This window comes from Nomia melanderi, chromosome 4 (genome assembly GCF_051020985.1).
Source record: "Nomia melanderi isolate GNS246 chromosome 4, iyNomMela1, whole genome shotgun sequence".
Classification (NCBI taxonomy): Eukaryota; Metazoa; Arthropoda; class Insecta; order Hymenoptera; family Halictidae; genus Nomia; species Nomia melanderi.
This window is the reverse complement of record NC_135002.1, coordinates 4,155,245-4,174,462: the sequence shown is the minus strand read 5'-3', so window position 1 is coordinate 4,174,462 and position 19,218 is coordinate 4,155,245. Positions and strand designations below refer to the sequence as shown.

At 41.8% G+C, this 19,218-nt stretch overlaps 2 protein-coding genes across 3 annotated transcripts; one reads left to right on the top strand and one right to left on the bottom strand.

Moving 5' to 3' along the window:
- Positions 1–69: 69 nt before the first annotated feature.
- Positions 70–7,840, bottom strand: LOC116433613 (caveolin-3). Of its 2 annotated transcripts, XM_031991861.2 has the most exons (4): positions 7,689–7,840; positions 4,795–4,883; positions 3,131–3,310; positions 70–1,185 (listed from the first exon to the last, which is right to left on the bottom strand). In XM_031991861.2, exons 2-4 carry the CDS (start codon positions 4,879–4,881, stop codon positions 988–990), a joined length of 465 nt encoding a protein of 154 aa, XP_031847721.1. In that variant the 5' UTR covers positions 4,882–4,883; positions 7,689–7,840; the 3' UTR covers positions 70–987. The 2 variants fall into 2 exon arrangements, with proteins under 2 accessions (XP_031847721.1, XP_031847719.1); XM_031991859.2 differs by lacking the exon at positions 7,689–7,840 and having other exon boundaries at positions 4,795–5,350.
- Positions 7,841–16,409: 8,569 nt separating this feature from the next.
- Positions 16,410–18,896, top strand: LOC116433614 (uncharacterized). Its single transcript, XM_031991865.2, has 3 exons — positions 16,410–16,727; positions 17,525–17,850; positions 18,474–18,896. The coding sequence occupies exons 1-3, from the start codon at positions 16,723–16,725 to the stop codon at positions 18,662–18,664; spliced, it is 522 nt and encodes a 173-aa protein (XP_031847725.2). The 5' UTR covers positions 16,410–16,722; the 3' UTR covers positions 18,665–18,896.
- Positions 18,897–19,218: the final 322 nt, after the last annotated feature.

Below are 19,218 nucleotides of genomic sequence, written 5' to 3'. Positions count from 1 at the left end.
TTATTGTCAGATTCGTTCGGTGGATATTATGTAACATGTTGTTCGTCGAATGATAACCAGGTTCGTAGTTATATTCCCGTTCGTATTTCCACAAGGCACTCTTTATTTACAAAACATGATAACAATAAATATACAGACGTTCCGTCGATATCATGAATACAGCAGTAGTAGATTAGCTTAACTAACTATGATAATTGAGAATGGAATCTCGCAGCGAGCAATGACCGGCAAACACGGTCGCCATGATTCATGAATTCAAAGAGAAATCACAGGTAAATAGAAACGAAACTTTTTTATCCCAATATTTCACGCACCAATGCATTATACATAGTTCAGTATTAAATATCAAATTTTTTCATTTTACTGCGTCAAATCAAATGGTGAAAATGAGAAATGCTATAACATTTCTTCGATCTTTTATTTCCCTTCTCAGTGCAAAATTTGGATATGTAGAAAATCGAATAATTTTAGGATAGTATAAGATTCATTGAAATATTTAGTACTATAACTGGTGCAATATTGGAGCCGACAGAGTTCAAAGGGTTAATTTATCGAAAATAAGAGAAAATCTCTTATTCTACGTCAACGTGTGCTCTAAGGTATAATCATCGACAACAGAGGAATAACATCTAACTCGCATTCAAACGAACTGAATAACATTCGTGTTCATTAAATTCTACTTGAAATCTTCACCACAGGGCAAAGGGTTAATACTGCAACGATTCAAAAGATCGTCCCGTCAAATTCAATATAGTCGACGGTGAATTGTAAATTGCAGTCATTCTCAAACTAATTCAGACCAGATGTTTCACGAGACTCTAATCGTTCGAATAAACCGACAAATTAGAATGCTCGGTCGTTCGTGTGTACACGCTAAATACACGAACACCTTTAGCCCGATCATTATTATTCGCGTGAAGGCACTTGGATGACGACGATGAGAAACACTCAGAGGCACTTGAACGACCAAGAAGAACACACCACCGTTCACACCACCAGAAGATCGTCCTTCTTGTGCGGGCCGTCCGGCAGCTTTTGATTGTACACGCGTATATTGTGGAACATGTAGCCCAGGGAGTCCATCACCGGCCGCACGACGGCTTGCGTCACCGTGGCGAGAAAATTTCTCATGGCCGCGAACGTGATTTTCCAGACACGGAGGCAGGGGGCCACACACCATATGTGCTGGAAAGATCGATCCCTTGGTTCCCATTCTTACAATCGATCGACGCGTCTCTCGTCGAATCGAAACTATACAACCTGACGCTTCGAACGGCCGATGTCGCGTGATTTCGCGCAGCGTTTGTCATTCAGCATCAAGTTACCGTGACTTTTGTTGATATATCGTATATATCACGGATTACAGGTTTTATAGATTGTACTATTGAAATTAGAATATTATAGATTTTGCTGTGATAAAATCTCAAATTATATCGAGAGTTCGAAAGACGAGTCTACGTCTGATTACCTTTTTACCGTCGATGCTAGACAACTTGAAATTTCATGCTTCCTAGAATCATTATCCGTAGACACTCTTACAATCGATTGACGTCTCATCGAATCGAAACTACAACCTGACGCTTCGAACGGCCGATGTCGCGTGATTTCGCGTAGCGTTTGTCATTCAGCATCATGTTACCGTGACTTTTGTTGATGCTATCAGACATTTTCGTGTATATCACAGATTACAGGTTTTATAGATTGTACTATTGAAATTAGAATATTATAGATTTTGCTGTGATAAAATCTCAAATTATATCGGGAGTCCGAAAGAAAAGACGAGTCTACGTCTGATTGCCTTTTTGCCGTCGATGCTGGACAACTTGAAATTTCATGCTTCCTAGAACCATTACCTTTTCCATCAGATTTTATTGCTCCGTTGAGTAACGTCAGATGAGCTTCTCAGTACAGTTTCGTAATCGACTAATTATTTTCTATCGAAGAGCTGCGCCGGACATTATTTTCCTTTAATGGTTACGCGCCACAGCTTGCGGAGAGCCATAAGCAGTAATAATTTATGTGAGCGGCCGCGAATGGGTTAATCTCATTATCGCGACGCACGATGATCTATGCAGTTGCAGAACCCGTCGTCTGAGGTCATTTGACTTTGTTGCATATTCAATTCTCGATTTGCGTAATGGCTAGCTTCACGGACTCGATGAACTCATGAAATGAAAGGCGCGATAATTGAAAATGTCCGTTTTACTGCAATTCGACGGTGGAAGAAAGAAGTGATGATAAAATGGTAACGTCGTAAATGTCAGTATAATTGAAAACATTTCCATATGGATATTTGTTACGGCGTTCGGGAAAAATTTATTAGGTTGTAACATACGAAGTGTATTCCCGTTGATCAGTGCTTTAAGTTCTGTTTTACGAAATAATATTAAACTATTTGGACATATTTCATATTTAACTTTGAAGGCAGATCTTTCGTTTAACGCTAGGTTAACGGGCATTTATTGTCTTCATTCTATTATTCCTAAAAGAATTGGTGCTCGTTTATTTTGATTGTGGAAACTGGAGATTTGATAGTAGGTAATTGGACTACATGCAAAATCGGCGTAAACATTTGCAAAATAATATTTCTAAAATCCAATATGCGTCGATTTGCGTTCCGTAAACCTAGTGTAATGGGCCAATTTTGCTCCATGACAATGCTCGACTACTTCATCTCCCATTTAAGCCACATTCTCAAAGGAAAAGAACCTTCAGGAATCAAGCAACCGTTGAGTACACGACAGATTTCTATAAAACTGAAATGAAAAAACTAGAAACTCGTTGGACAGAATCTGTAGAATCCAGTGATTGTTATTTCGATGGAAAATATGGATTACTAAAGAATTCCCGTTCGTTTCAAGCTAATTATAGAAATCGGACGCGTCGTGTGTTACAACTTAATACAACGAAATAATTGGAAACGTCGGGTTTCCAAGAATTGCAGTGTTTTAATTTGCTCGTGTTATTAAGGGTATAATAAGATCGGGAATAACGAGGTCGAACTCGTTGTGTGGTTCTCCGTGTATGAATCGAGGGTCTTAATGTGGCCGGAAACGAAAACAAACGCACCTGGCCGGCATCGATCGAGCCGGGGGAACGAGAGAAAAAAAAAGATGGTCGGTCGTCTTACCTGAAACGAGAGGCAGGCGAAGGTGAAGCCGAAGCAAAGGGCGAGCAGAGGCGCGATGAGAACCGACAGCAGCACGTAACAGCATCCTCTGGACAGCCGGAAGCAGTGGCCGCTGAGACGCCACGCGCACTCCGGGCTGCGTATTCCTTCCGGTTCTCCGATCACGTCATCCCACATCACCTGCGTCACACGGAAATCAGATAAATGGAAGACAGTGCGAACATTTGCGTACGCGATCGGAATAAAAAGTGTAACATCGTGAAGCGCGAAGTTCTTTGTTTAATCAGTTAATAAGCGCCACGATAATCTTGAACGTTTTGTGCGTGTGTTCCTTCGTAGCAACGGTAAATAGGAACAATTATTTGGCATCAAAATTTTTACATCACACAGTTGTTAATTTACTTATGTTATTAAATATTTTTAGTCAACAGTAATTATCTTGCATATTGTAAGTTTCTTCAAGCAACTCAGAAGCGTCGGCCATCGGTGACCGACGCGGCATTTAACGTGTTAACTGTGGAATTTAGTTGGAAAAATCTCTGGTCCTGCGCGCGATGAAGTTGAAAAGTGGAGCGTGCACTCGTCGAACGCAGGGCGAATGCGCGTAGAGTATATTTTAATGAAAGATCGAAGCGAAACAAAGAAGAATTACATGTTTATGTGGAAAAATAAAGAATTCATGAAAGAATTAGTATCATGTCAAGCTTTACGATGATGTTATACTCGTCAAACACAGTTAACTGGTTAAAAACGTTAGAGAAGTACAATGAATCTGGAAAAAATGTACAACGTGACATTGTTGAATATTCGGTAACTCAGTATAGAATAAAAGTAAAAATGGAAACCATTGATTCCATAAGCTGCCGCCATGTTTACATCCTCAGCAATTGCAAAGAAATATTCGCACGTGAGTAAAAGCGTTCATATAGATGCATTTAAATCGAAGCTACAGACACAGACAATGTTCTCTGAGACCAGCTTAACGATGAGTCATACGTCAGTTAAGAAACAAAGCTACTTCATTCCATCATACATAGATGCATTACAGGAAACTTAACCCTTAACATGTCACAACTACTTCAAGTTTCCTTACCGCGAAAACAACATAAATAACAAGAGGAAAGAACAGAAGCGACTCAGCACAATGCTTAAATTGTAAATATTCCAACAATAAGAATGATAAAAATAATAAAATGATCTTTCCACCATATACATATTGAACCCAGGTAGCTAAACAACAATATTATATGGTGGCATTGCTCCGTTAAAGCTTAACCCTTTGCACTCGAAAGATAACTCTCAGTCACCACTTGATTCGATGAAAAATTGTAAAATTTGATATTTAACATTAATCTTTCTATAATGCATCAATACGTGGAATATTGAAACGAAACAGCTGTATTTGATTAATGTGTAATTTTTCAAGTTTCCAAAATATCGTTCCTATCTCCTTACAAAATGTGGAATATTTCCAGCAAAAACTCTCGACTGCAAAGGGTTAATATCCCACATCAAGCTTCCCACTTCCCTACACGAAACATCGAATAACAGTCACTCGAGTGCAGAGATCAAGCTAAGGTGCCAACGCAAAATACACACTACAGTGCATAGACTAGCGCAAGTGCGATCAGATCGAAGCGACCAAAGCGCCTCGGTCCAGCTACCTGCAGATGCTGGTTCAAACTGTTCGGGTCCCTGTCCTCGAGGTCCGCGTTGCTCTCGTCCGCCACGGAGGAACCGGCCTTCTCCATCCCTGGAAATTTGAAATTCCCGCATTTCGGCAGGGTGCAGTTGAAAGCTCTGCGGATCCGGGCGAGCATCCTCTTTCGACTGGGCCCGTCCGCGACTGCGACGATGCGGGAACGTCGCCATCGTGGAAACGTGGGAACGCGGCGTAGCTAACGGTCTAACCCTGGCCGCAGGGGGGTGGGATCCATACGCCCGGCCGCGGCCAGCGGCGTAATCGATCACCGCCCGTAAATAATTAACGGTCGGTTCCGGCGAACGGTGCCAATGTCTAGGATCGGTTTCGCGTCGTCGTCGTCGTCGTCGTCGTCGAAGGACGAACTTTCTCCCGCGCCGCAGGGGATGGAGATTCACGAACTTCGCGTCCCGATCGAAGAAACTCGGCCAGCAACCACGCAATCTTGCCTATCGATTCGCCGGTGACTGCGTCCGACGGGCATTCCCGACGCTGCCCGGGCGGTACGCGCCTCGATATTTTGGTATAGTGCGGCGTACTTGTTGCGGGACGCGTATAAGTGGACTGCGGATTTTTACAACGCGAACAGGCGAGACGGGTGATCTTGAATCCGCCGGGGGCGGTCGAGGCTGCTCGATAAGTGGATTTTCATTTTGAACCCCGCACTGCCTAAGTTTAGCGCCTGTGTGGGTATTCGAGTGTCACGCGATGGAAACGGGAGATGTATCGATAACGCGCGATCGATGTAACTGTATGGATATTTTCGCCGGTTTTTATGTGGCGTACGGGTGCTGAAGTAGAGCTGTAGATTAATTTGTTATCTGCTGAGGTGATTTCGCAGGTCGCTTTTTCAGTTTCGAGGATCTGATTTAGAGTAGGTATTCTATGAATCTGGGCGTTTTCAGTATTTTTGTTACAATAGTGATGGAGTCTAATTGAATCTTGGCGATGGTTATTAAACTGATGATACGAGTGATTGAAACTTTCGATTATACTCCGGTTAATAAAGAGGAGCTGGTTGATACGGTTTCTCTGGGAAGCTCGCAAGCCGTGTTGGGAAATTATTGCATCGAGGCTATTAAAAATTCAGCTCTGTTCCACCTGTTCGTTCTTTCCGTGCTGTTTATGGAAAAGACCAGTCACGAAGTACAACTTCAACTTATTTTCAAACTTGATTAATATTTAACACCCGTAACCGCGGCGCGGTGTACCGAACGATGATCAGGGACAGGGAAAACTGGTCGAACCGATTAAAACGCTTGCGAGGCGAAGTACGAACGAAGCGGAGGCTCTCCTGCACCTGGATAGACTTCATCCCCGCCCAGGTAAATAATTCACGCTTCACTTAAATGAAGCACCTGTTACCTCGTCAATAAACGATTGTTCACTACCACGGACCTCGTTTGAAAGCTACTTCAATATGCTGGTTGTACCATTATTCAGAATATAAAGCCTCGTTTCAGTCTTACGTTTCTATTTGGTCGTCTCCTCGATTCAATATCCGTTCCAATGTAATTTACGTTTATATTCGACAAAAAATTATCAACATCTCGCGACGCCATACGAAGGTTCGGAGAACGAATGGAAGCGAAGGTTAAACGAGTTCCTGTTAACCCTTCGCACTCGAGAGGTTTCGCTGGAAATGACGTTTTCCTATGATATATAGACGACATTCTTTGAAACCAAGTAACGAGGAAACAAACACAAACTAATAAAGAAACTAGTGTTTCAATATTTCACGTATGAATGCATTGTACTAAATTTAACACTGCAACTACCAGATGGATCAAAATGACCTATTCCTGAGTTCTTGTAAATATTAGAAAGATATTATAATAATTTCTCAACGAAAAATCTGTTATCTTCTTAATAATTAACAATATAATTGAGACAGTTGATTAACAATATAATGACAGATATAATAGTTAAGAAGCCATCGAACAGTTGAATTGATAGTTTGAAATTGTATAGAAACTTCAAGGGTTCTATCGAGACTGTGATTTATAATTCAGTTTGCGTATTGCTAATAATTAGCAATTGCTAATTTCTAATTAATAATTAGAAAATGGACACAAGTCATTTTGACGCCTCCGGTAGTTTTAGTCTTAATAGTAACTGGTCGAATTAGTAATTAACACTAAGACTAGTAGATGGATGAGAATTATTAATACCTGATTCATTCTTGTCGCAGTTATTAGGATAACAGATGATCTGACAAATTATTCGAGAAATCGATGTAGCAATGCGCAAACCGAATAGAAAATCGATTAACACTAGGCTTACGGGCATTTATTGTACACTTCATCCTATTATTCCTAAAAGAATCGATGCTCGTTTATTTAGATTGTGGAAACTCGAGATTCGATAGCAGGTAATTGAACTACATATCAGTGTGATCGGATCAATCAAAATCGGCGTGAACATTTACAAAATATTTCTAAAATCCAATATGCGTCGATTTGACGCGTTCCGTAAACCTAGTATTAAGGTCTCAACAGATGCACTTTCCCAGTTTCTACAAATTTCAAGTCACTTTAACTTCTCGTATTATCATACACAACTGTAATTTTGTTACATCAAATCAAACCATGAGCGAGTCACCTATCGAGTGCAAAAGCTAACCTTGATACATTTCTTGACACGCAGCGTATCAACGCGAGCAACCGATTATTTCCAAGCAAATCCATTCACGTCGAAGCGAATTAACGTTACTCACAGCGAAGCTCTTCGAAACGGAAACATTGACCTGCCCGGCTCATCGAGGTCCTCGGCCGGTTCGTCGACCCGGCTGTATTGTATTTTGATTTCTCTTTCCGCGACGAAAGAGGACGCTCACCCCCGAGTCCCCATACTCACTGGTCTCCCCGTTCGCGACTCGTGTTCCCCTTATTTTGCCCGCGTCGTCGATGCGTCCCGGTTCACCGATTCCAGCCTCTGCCACGCTTTCCTCGGTTTATCTGACCAGGTGCCGGCAGGTGAAGGATAATCCGCGATCTGCCAGGTGGACAGCGGTCAGCGCGACTGCGCGACCGGCCGCCCCCGTCGCCCCCGACCTCGCGTTAATCGCGACACGACTTCCTGAGTACAACCACCCCCGACTGAACCGAAAGTGAATGGCCCGGTCGTTCGATCGGGAATCACCGGGACAATGGTTCGCGTAGGGATGAATTATGTAATAGTTAACCCTTCGGCGTCCTCGAATGAGAGATTCAATTTTATTCGTATGATTAGGTGTTTCAGTTGACGTGATTACTCGTGATGTCATTGCATCTCTCGATTTGTTTCGTAATTGTTGATACTTTAGAAGTATCGAATATTCGAAGTGATTTTGAAAATAGTTTCAGCTGAATGCTAGAATGAATGTCTAAAGGAACTGATGTATTGTCATTTTTATGGGGATTATATGGTAACCGTGTTAAATACTCGGTTGTTGCGTTGAGAGAGTAATAGATTATAGTTGGATTAAGGAGTAATCTGTTTTATATCAAGACACATCAGTGAAGATTTTATATTCAATTGGACGAATGAAAATATTCGGTTTGTATCGAACGAAGTGATACCGCTTTGTTTTTCAATTTATATTGAACTTTCGCGGCAAACGCATGCGTACGATGAATGAATAATTTCTCTTATTGCCGGGAAATCATTAGCAACGCTCGGAAGCTTAGTCACGCGATGAACACGATCAATATATTCTCTTTTTATGTGTCATTGTATCACGCGTGATTTTTCTATCGATTGTAAACATTCGCCGCGGACTTATCCGTGCGAGTTCGAGAGGTGATTCGTAGGACGACCGACAGATGGTGACAAAGTGGTCTTATCCAGGAGTCGAAGAATTTTTATCGGTCGAACGTAGCGGTCATTCGATTGCGAACTTCAAACGCCCGCTGTTTTCGATCGACGAACGGTTTAAACGCGGAGAATCAATAAAAAAGATTAATAATGCAACTCGCGTTTCACAATTTACGCGGTTAACGGTTTTACAACTCACTTATGAATCACTCACTATAATAAGCGAAAGAAAGCTGCGGGATTGACGGTTTCGCGATATGTAAACTATTGTTTCCCAAAGTAATCCACTACATAAAAGAAGAAACAGAAGAATTTAATTAAACTATACGCGTAATGGACCAAGTATCTCAACGCTAAACTCCGAACAATTTTTCCGATGATCTTTCAGCAACTCCGAATCATTTTTACTATGAACTACCAGCTATTCCAGGAGTATTTACAATTGCGTGCCTCTGGGAACGATTGAAGATCTTTCTTTGTTAATGAAAAAAGACACGTATACATTTTAACACGTTCACTGCCATGAGTATTTTAGGTATTCTATACAATATTCCTTATTTTTTTATAACAATGACAAATCTTGTAGTATTAAGATTCGACTATTAAGCAACAGAGGTGTTTTATTTAAATACTTCACGCAGCAACACAAACTTCAATTTAAAATATCAAATATTCAACTTCATAGTTTTGTTGTATCGAATCATGTGACCGAGAGTCACCTCTCGAGTACAAAGGGTGAAGAATTACTACAAAGAACCAATTACCATCGGTTGCAGCGAACCTGGCACTCGTGACGTCACAGGGGCGGAGACAGTCGCGAGAACTCCAATTGCGAGTGCAGAAACGGCTCTCCCCACTCTTCGTCGCGCGAGCCGAGCAGTGTGCGTGAGCGCGTCAGCGAATCGTACATCAGAATCGGGACTCCGTGTGGACAGGGCGTGCGCCTTCGAATCTGACCACTCGGACCTAAGTGCCAGGTTCCTTGCAACGGACGTGCTTCGACAGTATTCGTAGAAACTCGAAAACTGGAGTAAGTCACTGCAGTCTATGTACTCTACGCCTCGTATCGCCGCGAACGATCGGCTCGCTGAACGTTTCGAGGTAAATACTTTTTCCCAGAGTGGCTTTAGCGGCGTGGATTGCGACGATACGATCGTGAACGTGTATCGATCAGGGAGGGCGCGTGGCCGATGTGAAGCGATCCGTGAATTTGTCCCGGCTAAACGAGCCTAACCCGGGTAACGGGCGCCGATACGATCGAGCCTCGCCGGCTTGCGCAACGATCGGCAAGGGTTATGACACCCCCGGTTATGGCGGCGTTGCGCGCCGCGGTTATTGTCGAGCGAGTTGCACGTGTCGTTGATCGAAAGGTCCGACCGGCCGAGCCGTGTCCCGCTGGCGCAATCCACGCTGGCTGCACCTACACGCTTATTCATTTAGGATTACACAAGCGCGCGGGGGTGGGCGGCAGGGGACGGGGGGTGCACTGCATTCCTTTGTCGAATCGCTGACGGGAACCACGATGACTCCTGTGCTCCGCCGTTGGTTATCGGCCAGAGTAAACAGATTCCTTACCGGGAACGGGTCTTCCGACTTCCGATATCTTCGGCTTGAGGAATGTTTCGTCTTCTGATCAATTTGGGAGTCGAATTGGAATCGATAGTTTATTTAATGTATTTTTATGTTCCTTATGATTCACTTTTGTCCACGAATTTTATATGTGATGAAGCAACTGATCGGTTGAGAATACTGGTTGCTTTTGGAAATATTAACCCTTTGAACTCTGTAGTCTCCAATATTGCACCGGGAATAATATTAGATATTTTAATGAACCTTAAAGAAACTACTCTAAAATTATTCGATTTTCCGCACGTCCAAATTTTTTACTAAGAAGGGAAATAAAAAATCGAAGAATTGTTATAGCGTTTCTCATTTTCGCTACACTATAAAAATTAGTGGCAGTTGCTGATTACACAACCATCTGGAGTGCTAAGGGTTAACCCTTTGCAGACGTGCGTCAACATTTCTACGAGATGAAATGTTATATTTGGAGGACTAAGTCGCAAACAAATTGTTCAAACAGCAAGAGAGCACGTAGTTTCCTTTTATTCTATTGTTTAAGCAATTGATGTATAGCTTCATCTGCTGATTTTCTATATTTCTATATTTATATTTAACAAACAGTTAAGACGTCTTAGAAAATAGATTGTCCAGTAGAATGTTTCTTCTGAATCAATAATGGTTCCTCGTGGTCCTTCTAGCTCCAATCTTGACTCATCCTCTATTCCCACTGTCCATTGCCAACGAAGTACCGAACGAACCACGAGGAATTTCTTTCCTGCCTTCTTGTATTCTTCATTATCCCGTTTATTATTTAGTCGTCGGATATTATTTCGCAGGGACACGCGACGGCCGTTTCAACGGGACAGGCGAGTTGATTTTTAAGTAGCACTCCGATGGAGCCCGCCGCGGATTCCTTCTTCAAGGGAATCCTTTGAGATCCCCGTCGAGCATCAAAGGACTTTCTATACGCTTACGTGGAACCCGGGTAATAGGAAGATGACGTTTATGAGCCGGAGAACGCAACAAGAAGGCACCCGGCCGGCTATCTTTATCTCGGCGGAGAAGGCGCTCGCATCCGGTCTCGATTCCCGTCCCAGCTGGCCCTATCGTTTCCATTCCGATCCCTTCCATCATCCTCCTCATTCCTTTCGTTCCTCCGTGACGTCACCGCTTCTTTCCGCGTCGATGTTTCATCGTTCCATCGCTTTTTTTCCCTCCCCGCGTCGCCGATCACCTTTTCGACGACGAGACCTCGCGAGCGCGGCTCCTCTCCGCCGATCCGGCGAGCCGTTTTTTGCGGCCGCTTTCGACATTCCCGACCATTCCCCGGCCTCCGGCCACCTCGAGCCTTTGAATCCACCACAAACATTGAAAAAATTCATTATGCGAGCGCAATGATTCGCCAATTATGCAAATCCTTTGTTCCGAGCCTGTTAACTCGGGAATCGCGCGGATTTATCCTCTCGGCTATTAGAACATGCGTCAAAACCGTGATTTTCTTCTTATACGGAGCCGTTTTTCTCCCGTAACATTTCCTCCATTTCACGATACAATTACCGAGTTAAGCGGCGCGGCGGTTAGACCGAGCTGAAGGCGATCGGTGTGGTAATCGGAGTCGATTATGCCGATATTGAAACTCATTCGTCGATCGCCGATGCACGTACGTACGTACGTCCACTGTGATTCTTTTACCTGAAATTCCGTCGGAACGATTCCGTTCGCGTTGCGGACTCGATCGACCGTAAAACCTCCTGATATAGAGTGCGCGTTTCATTCCTCGGCGAGCGGGGGAGCCGGCTATCGAAACAAGGTGCGAGATCCGATAATCCGGAACGGCTGGATCATGCACCGACATCGTCGGAGGGTGAGTCGGCCTCCTTAAGGTGTATGACCGAGGGTGGCTGAGGTTTATGGGACCCCATGGAGAGGGGAGCGACGTGACTCAGCGATGAGGATGACGTAAGGAAACGGGGAACTTAGCTGAACAAAGAGGGGGAGAGATGCCTAACCGAGGAAGTATTGTCCGTCTACCGTTTCGAGTCGCTCGGAAGCAGACGCGGTTAAATCGACTTTTGGATATTTTCGGAGTTTTGGAAATTTTAACCTTTTGTTAAGTGGTTAGTGGCTACTTGACGTAATAGATGCGAAGTAATAAAATTTAATGTTACAATGTGTGAAATATTAAAATAAAATTCACTATTACGATTTAATTTGATATTATCATACGTGAAATATTAAAGTGAAATTTACTATTACGATTTCATTTGATATTACAGTATGTGAAATATTAAAATAAAATTTCCTATTACGATTTAATTTGATATTATCATATATAAAATATTAAAATAAAATTTACTATTACGATTTAATTTGATATTACAACAATTGAAATATTAAAATAAAATTCACTGTTACGATTTAATTTGATATTATAATAAATGAAATATTAAAATAAAATTTCCTATTACGATTTAATTTGATATTACAATGTGTGGAATATTAAAATAAAATTTACTATTAGGATTTAATTTGATATTACCATACGTGAAATAATAAAGTAAATTAGCTTTGTTCCTTAATTTATGCGTGATCTCTCTTTCGCTCGACACTGGTCACGGTACAATGACGACTAAATTCTATTCATCTATTATTTATTATTATTCGTTATTTTCAATCACTTTTACTCGACGCGGTATAATCGTTGTGGCGAATGGCAAATCAGTATGGAAAATGAGATAAAAGAAGCTGAGAAGTGACCAATGAGACACGCATTCCTCAGCCTAGACATCACATGGTAGACGGACTATATTTCCCCGAACTCTCCCTCTCCTTCCGTTCCTGGCCAGCGCGGGCGACGATTAGGGGGAACGCCCTAAATCAACTTTCCTACGGTGTACCGAGCAATTTGCTGGCGCTGGATTCCTCGTGTATTCGCCGGGGCACTTGGATAAACATGGTTTATCAGCCTCTAATTGTTCGATAGCTTTAGCGTTAAATATCCGAAACAATGTGAAAACACACAGTCCCATTAGAGTACTAAAACGAACACACAAAGCAACCGCAGGAAATCTATTCTCATAATTTTTATAAGGATCACGCGTTAATCGCATTAACTTTGACTACTGTAGACGCCTAGACGCTTAAAAATATTGCTTCATTAGATATCCGATATATCCAAACATGTCACTGTTAACCCTTTGCACTCGAAAGGTGACTCAGTCACTTGATTTGATACAGCAAAACTATGAAGTTGAATATTCAGTATTTTAAATTAAAATTATATTTTGCAATGTGAAATATTTAAATAAAATAATAAATAAAGTATCATTAAATTAGTTTCAAACAACGTCGTCTATATTTCATCAGAAAACGTCCAAACATTTCTACTGAGAAACTTCCGAGCGCAGAGTTAAATTTTCAGTACGTACACTAACAATTCAACGCGGGATAGAAAGAAATAAAAGAAATTTCAACATACTTTAAAAATGCACACCCAACGAAAAGTTCCGTCGTTCTCCGTCCATTCGCGACCGAATTCCTTCGTGAAAGTCTACCGTAGTTAAAAGCTCGGTGCTTGCACCGTCGAGAAAAGAGTTCTGAAAAGTTTCGAACATTCCCGAGAGCTTCCGAACGAATGAAGAACGAATAATAATTATCCCCTAAACACGACCGAGCTCTATAGGGATGATCTCGTGGCTTCGATTCAAAACCGTTCGCAGCGGCCGATGTACTCGCGCCGCGAGGACGGAACAGGTACAATGGGATTACCGGCGACAGATTAACGGGACAATGGAAATATTCGATGCACGGCCTATTGTCGCATCGATCTTCAATCTGTCACGCGGGCCTGGCGTCAAAACGCTAAACAAAGCGATCGCGTCTGCGGATGACAGGGCAGAATCCGAACGCATGAATGGACGGTCGCGCAGCCGCCGCGTATTATAATGGACATTCCGCAGCAATGGCGGCTCGAGAGCCCGGGAGCCGATTGCATAAGCCTCGCTCCCTGTGTCCTCCCGTTAATGGGACCCTGTGGCTTCTCGATATCCCTCGATAAGTGGCCCTTCGCGATTCGAACGGGAACAGAGGTAATCGCGCGCCGCTCCATTCCATCCTTTCCCCCGACGATTTCCGATCCCGACGTGGAAAAACGCTCGGCATTATGTGCGGTGAATCGATTGCACCGACGAGATCGGTCGGAAACGATTCACCCTTTCCGAGAGAATTAACGATGAGCTTCATTGCGACTCTTCTAAGGTCTTTCGAATTTTCAGCCGCGGATTTTACGATCGGATTATATTTGCATTTTTAGAGTTAAGTGGGTTACGAACGTTTTCAAACGTTTGCTTTTAATCCTCCGCGGACGAACATCGAGATTTTGGCTAGGAATTTTCATGTTTGGAGCACTATGTCGCTGACGAATGATTTAATTACTTGAGTAGCGAGAGATTAGTGTTGGTTCGTTTTTTTCTGTTGTTCGAGCGGTCGATGTGTAATTTAGCTTCGTGTGTTGCGAGTTTTGTACTTTAAAGTTCAATTGTAGCTATACATTAACCCATTGTCTTATAATATCGTATCACACGATGAAGATTTTCAAGAGAATTTAATACTCATAAGTGGTAATTCTCTGGAATTCAAATTAAATATTATCGTTCTGTTATCAATCGTTATATTTCAGAGAGAACGCAACTATAGAGTACGCCCACAATTTTTCTCTATTTTGATGAATCATTCCATCAATCAATTACAAAGCAGTTGCCTCGATCATAATTGAGAAGTAAATCATAGGGCAAGAGGTTAACGAAACTCAAGGAGTGTCGATGAAACAGTTATACACCTCTCAGACTCGATTGATCTCCGATTATCCTCGTTAATCGCGTTTCTCGCGAAGATCGTTTGAAATACTGCTAGGCGCGGCTCTCGAGTTCGCATGATCATTCCACGGAATCTCTGGCCGTGAATGAATCCTTCCACCCGACGGATGGAAAAGAATCCGACGAGTCATCGGGACAATGATACGCGTCTAAACACTCGCGTCGCGAATTGGAAATTCGTGGAAGACCGAGGCCGCTCGGCGTTGTGCCATAATCGTAAACGAAGAGGGGGCGGAGAGATTAACGTAACAACCGGTCGCCCTTTCAATTCCCTCGCGCCGGATCGATACATATTAAACGTGTAATTCAAGATTTCCCAGGGATCGGTTCTGCGCCGCGCGATCGGATCAGAATTGCGTCAATGCCCGGATTGCATAATGACCCGTAACGCGGCTCCACGGGGCTGGGGACTTTTGTTCGAGACCTCGCGAACAATCGACGGGTCGATCGAGGAATTAACCTTCTTGAACAGTCGAAAAACTCCGGCGTAATAATCGCTTGGTATCTTGATAATTAGAAACATGATCGAACGAAAGTTGCACGCAGTAAAGTTTAACACTGTCCAATAACAATCTCGAACACGATGCAATTAATGGGTGTGTGATTGGTTGCGTTGATTGCCGTGAAAATGCAGCGGTGTAGGCATCACTTGTTAGCGAAGATACAAGAATTATCAATTATTTGGTACTAGTTCTTATGGTACTGTTGCTTATTCACACTATCGAATGTTTTTGTTTATATCAGTCGGATTATATCTATCTATTATATCAACGCGTTGACTGCCATGAGAAGTTCGAGTGTTTTGTTACGGTAAGATTAATTCCTTTATAATAGAGGAGAATAGTATTAGAAACAATTATCAACGTGTTGATACTACAGTGCATATATTACAATTAACACTAGAACTACCAGTCAAACTGACTGGTTTCGATTTTTTCGTTTAGCAATTATCGATATCTTTGAAGCACTGAATATTCGAAATGATTTTGAAAATAGTTTCATTTGAGTACTATAATGAGTCTCTGAAGAAACTGAAGATGATTGTTATAATTTTTATAGGAATTGCATATTAATCGTATTAAATGCTCGGTTCTAGTGTTAATGAATCAACGTTTAACATTCTGCTTTCGCATAAAAGTATCATCGTCGATTGTCATTACCGAGTGATTGCAATGCCATCCGTTAATTTGTAGTTTTCTAGAATTGCAAAATACTGTGGTACTGTGAATATCGATTGTATTCAATCAAGTTTCGAAACGAGGAAACTGTTCGGTTAATCCGGCACGTTTAAACGGCAATGGAATTAGGAGTCGAGTAAATGATTCGAGTCGCGTGTACACAAAAGGCAGAGACGGTTGCCGAAAGGTGAAGTGAAGAGCGACCTGTACGGAGCGTATAAAAACCGACAAGTGTTGTCCGCGGGGAATATTTGGGCAATCGGTTGTGAGATACGAACATTGTGTAGGTTAAATTTCTGTGTGCGCGAATATAGAGAGGATATTTGATCGATGGCGCTTAATTGATTTCGATTGCGAGTTGTAATTCATTGGATATTCGAAGTTTGCATAGTGCGGGGAAGAAACGGTAAACCGGAAGAGTCTCGAGCGGAAGGGATAATTCGGGGACGAGAAACGTCAATTGTTGGGATCATCGGCAGAATGAGGTAAGGTATAATCAAATATTACTGTGAATAAAGGAACAATCGAGTCAGAAGCCAATGCGGTCGATTTTTGGATATTTTCTGATTTTTGTAAACATTAACACTAAAACCAGACGGATGAAAATGACTTCCAGGTTTCTTTCAGAAATTATTAAAGAGGCAACAGATGTTTCTGTGAGAATTAAAGGAATTGATTTAACAATACGCAAGCAGAATTGTAAATCAATTAGTCTCGATGTATTCTTGAAGTTTCTATAGAGGAATTTCAAAAAGTCAATATAATTACTCGGAAATTGTAGTATTAATGGAATAAATAATATTCTTTGCGGTTATTCAAGGATTTACTTGTTTCTTCGTGTTTTCTAGATCAGAAAGCCCTTTCTATAGCTTCCGAATATGTATAATCATTTCAGAAACGAAAACATTAATTTTTTCAATTTTTATCTTGTAAACAACATTGTCTTTTTACTCAATGATTAATCGTATTTTGCGAATTAAGGTAGAGTTCAGTTAAAACATTGAAACAGTTTCATTTACACAACTCGATAGATTGCGAATTGCTTTATACAGGAGAATCAACTCCTTCATGAAATATTATATAATTATTCACTCCAACCTCCTCATCGTTGCCAATACGAAACACCCGGTGTCCAACCGCTGCGATATTTTGTTTCCTCGTCCTTCTGACCCGAGTCGACAGTTTACGTTCAAAAGGCGGTTAGAAAGTCAAGTCGAGCAGGTCGTCGGAACTTTCTCGAAAACCAGGATATCTTTGAACAATCTCGAAACATTCTTCGCAGTTCTGCAGTATCGAAATCGAAATCGACCAGGAGACCGGCCAGGAAATCGACCAAGAAATCGAGTTCTTGTTGCAAAGGTAGCGGCTGCCGATCAGAAGAGCCCGAAAGCTCATCCTACACGTCAGACTCGTCGTTGTCTTACTCGGACTCCTATGACTCCTCCGGCAGCCATTGTTACGGTAGCTGCCGTCCGCGGAGGCGAAGGAATAAAGGCAAACCGGGAAGGAGGTCGAAATTGAGCGTGCGATCGTCGAAGGCGAAAACGCGGTACCAAACTCCGTGCAACGGGACGAAAACCTGGAGAAAGAAGCCATCTCGTCGAACGAGTGAGACTTCTTTCCTTTATTGAATAAAGTATAAAGTATAATGTCGTATAATATACAACATAGAGTCTGTTCACTTGTCTCCGCTTCGTATATTCTTTAATCTTCGTGTATGAACGTGCGATCTCGAAGGTCTCTATAAAATATCGTGAATTTTGAAACCAGTGAAATTTCCGTTACACGGTTGATACTACGGCTATGCATAGATATTTACATAAGTAAAAACAAAGAAATACAATGAATATTTGTATTAGTTGCTGCGATCGAGAATATTTACCGGTTATTCTCAAACTTCTATACTTAAAGATTGAATTCAGGTACTTAAAGGTGGAATCTCTAATTATTCTTGTGTTCTTTAGGAACATCAAGGATTTCTTACACGAAACTATTTTTATTCTGTTTAGACGTCGTGAAACGCCATTTTGATCATATACGAAGTACAAATCAATCGCGGGACGAAAGATATTTGAAACGCTCTAACAGTCTAATGAATATTCGGTGGTTCTTCACTAGTTTAAGTATCTAATTACTTGTTAAATACAGTTTCTGTGAAGTTTGGATTACTAAGTTGTTCCGAAAATACTCGAGTGTGCCAAAAATGATTGTTAAATCTTCTTTTTCTCCAGGACGATCTCCCTCGCCGTGCGATTGCCCGTCAGACGGTAGCTCGGACTGCGATTGTTCCTCGTCGTGCGGTTGCTCGGACTGCGATTGCTGCTCGTCATGCAGTTTCTCGAGCAGCGTGTTGTCGGATTCAGGCAGCAGCGACTGCTGCTGTGGCACAGACGCCAAACCGCGTCGTAAAACGCGAACTTAACTAAATCCCAGCATCGTCGCATCGACACGCGTGTCATCGATTCGTATCATTCACATTGCGCCAATCTATGTATTATCTATTTATTAAATTATTTATTTATTCCACGCTTCTATTGTTGCAGCGGCGAAAGTGTAACGTAACTGATAAGTATATTTAAGTAACAGAGTAGATTTTAATATAAGATTCATAAGTATTTATAAAGCGAATAGGCGAATAGGAGATTTTATAGCAACCTGCAGCAATAGGAGTGGCTTTACGCCGGAGCACTAGAGGTGCTGTTATTTATAAGGAAATCAATCATTGTATGTTACTTCAAGAATAAAGGTGTCCTTCATACGAAACAATCGAGATTCGTTTGCAGATCAAACTTTCTAAGCAACGATAACCCGGATTAATTCATATTATCTCCGAATTAAAGTAAAGTTGCTGAATCGGATAAAAGTATCATCAAATTAAATCAATTATATTGAGTCAAATCTCATATTCCCAACAGTTGAAAAATTAACAAAAATTAAATTGACTCCGTTTCTATAAAACATAACTTCAAAATCTAT